This window comes from Agrilus planipennis, unplaced genomic scaffold (assembly GCF_000699045.2).
Source record: "Agrilus planipennis isolate EAB-ADULT unplaced genomic scaffold, Apla_2.0 scaffold3113, whole genome shotgun sequence".
NCBI classification, from domain to species: Eukaryota; Metazoa; Arthropoda; class Insecta; order Coleoptera; family Buprestidae; genus Agrilus; species Agrilus planipennis.
This window is the reverse complement of record NW_020441765.1, coordinates 1-1337: the sequence shown is the minus strand read 5'-3', so window position 1 is coordinate 1337 and position 1337 is coordinate 1. Positions and strand designations below refer to the sequence as shown.

Genomic DNA, 1337 nt, shown 5'->3' with positions numbered 1-1337 from the left:
CGAAAAAGAAGAAACATTAAGATGTTGATGCATTGCACCGTTTTAATTATGATTTCTTTTTTTTTTCAGGTAAATAGATTAAATAGCTTATCAAAAGGTGCTCAAGAAACATGAGTGTTCGTTCAAAAGGAAAAGTGTCTTCGATATTTCGGCGAATATTCGGCTCATCAAATAAAGAAGGTGAAGATCCAAGTAAAGCTGGCACGTCGTCTAATGGTTCTCCTGCAAGACGTCTTCTTCGGGGATGCCGGGATACCGTATCACCTGCAGCTAATCCGCCAGGAAGTCCTGGCTTCGCAAACACCAAACCAGGAAACAAAAAATGTCAGGAGACATCTACCCCATCTAACAAAACGGTCCGCACTAGACGCCTCATGAAAGAGTTTCGCGATCTTCAGCGCCTGCAAAATTCGCGATTAGATCCCGTATTCACGGTAGAATTAGTAGACGATAACTTATTCGAATGGCAAGTAAAGCTTCATAAAATAGACTTGGAAAGTCCTCTAGGAAACGACATGACCGAATTGGGAGTCAGTTTTATTTTACTCAATTTAGTATTTCCAGAGAATTTTCCTTTTGCACCTCCTTTCATGCGAGTCATTTCTCCCCGTATAGAAAAAGGGTTTGTTATGGAAGGTGGTGCCATTTGTATGGAACTACTGACACCTCGAGGATGGGCCAGTGCATATACTGTTGAGGCGGTTATAATGCAGTTTGCAGCGAGTGTGGTTAAAGGACAGGGTCGTATTCAGCGGAAAACCAAAGGACAAAAGATATTTAATAAACGAGCTGCCGAAGAAAGCTTTAGATCTCTTGTTAAAACGCACGAGAAATACGGGTGGGTTACGCCATCGCTGGCTGATGGTTAATGTTTTAACGTTTACGTTTTGATAATTGCATCTTTGTAAACCTAAAAAGTGAATCATTGCCGATGTATTTATTTCAACTTTGCAGAATAAGAAGCGATGACTTTTGTGATACCTCAGCAAAGTTTTGCATTCCATAAGAATAAAAAACAGACAAACTAAAGACGACTGACGATTTATGTAGTTCATATAGGTAAATATTTTTGTAATTTATTTGATATGACAAAAGCTACATTGTTTGCTTGTAACAACACATAGCCGTGTCTTTTTATTGAAAATGTTCGACAATATACATTCATATTTGCCAAGACTAATTTGTGAAATTGAGAATGATGTTATTGTTTGCAATTATTAGATATGGATGTGTCCTGTGTATTAAAATCTTTTATAGTATATTCTTCAAGTTTATAAACATCTTTATTGATAATGTTCTTCAAAGTAAAGTAATCTTCATTCTAAAACACATATTTT

General features: G+C 36.9%; 1 protein-coding gene across 1 annotated transcript; it reads left to right on the top strand.

Annotated features, from left to right (window-relative positions):
* The first annotated feature begins 31 nt into the window (after positions 1-31).
* LOC108743900 (ubiquitin-conjugating enzyme E2Q-like protein CG4502) lies at positions 32-1330 on the top strand. Its single transcript, XM_018479502.2, has one exon. It carries the CDS (start codon positions 111-113, stop codon positions 867-869), a length of 759 nt encoding a protein of 252 aa, XP_018335004.1. The 5' UTR covers positions 32-110; the 3' UTR covers positions 870-1330.
* Positions 1331-1337: the final 7 nt, after the last annotated feature.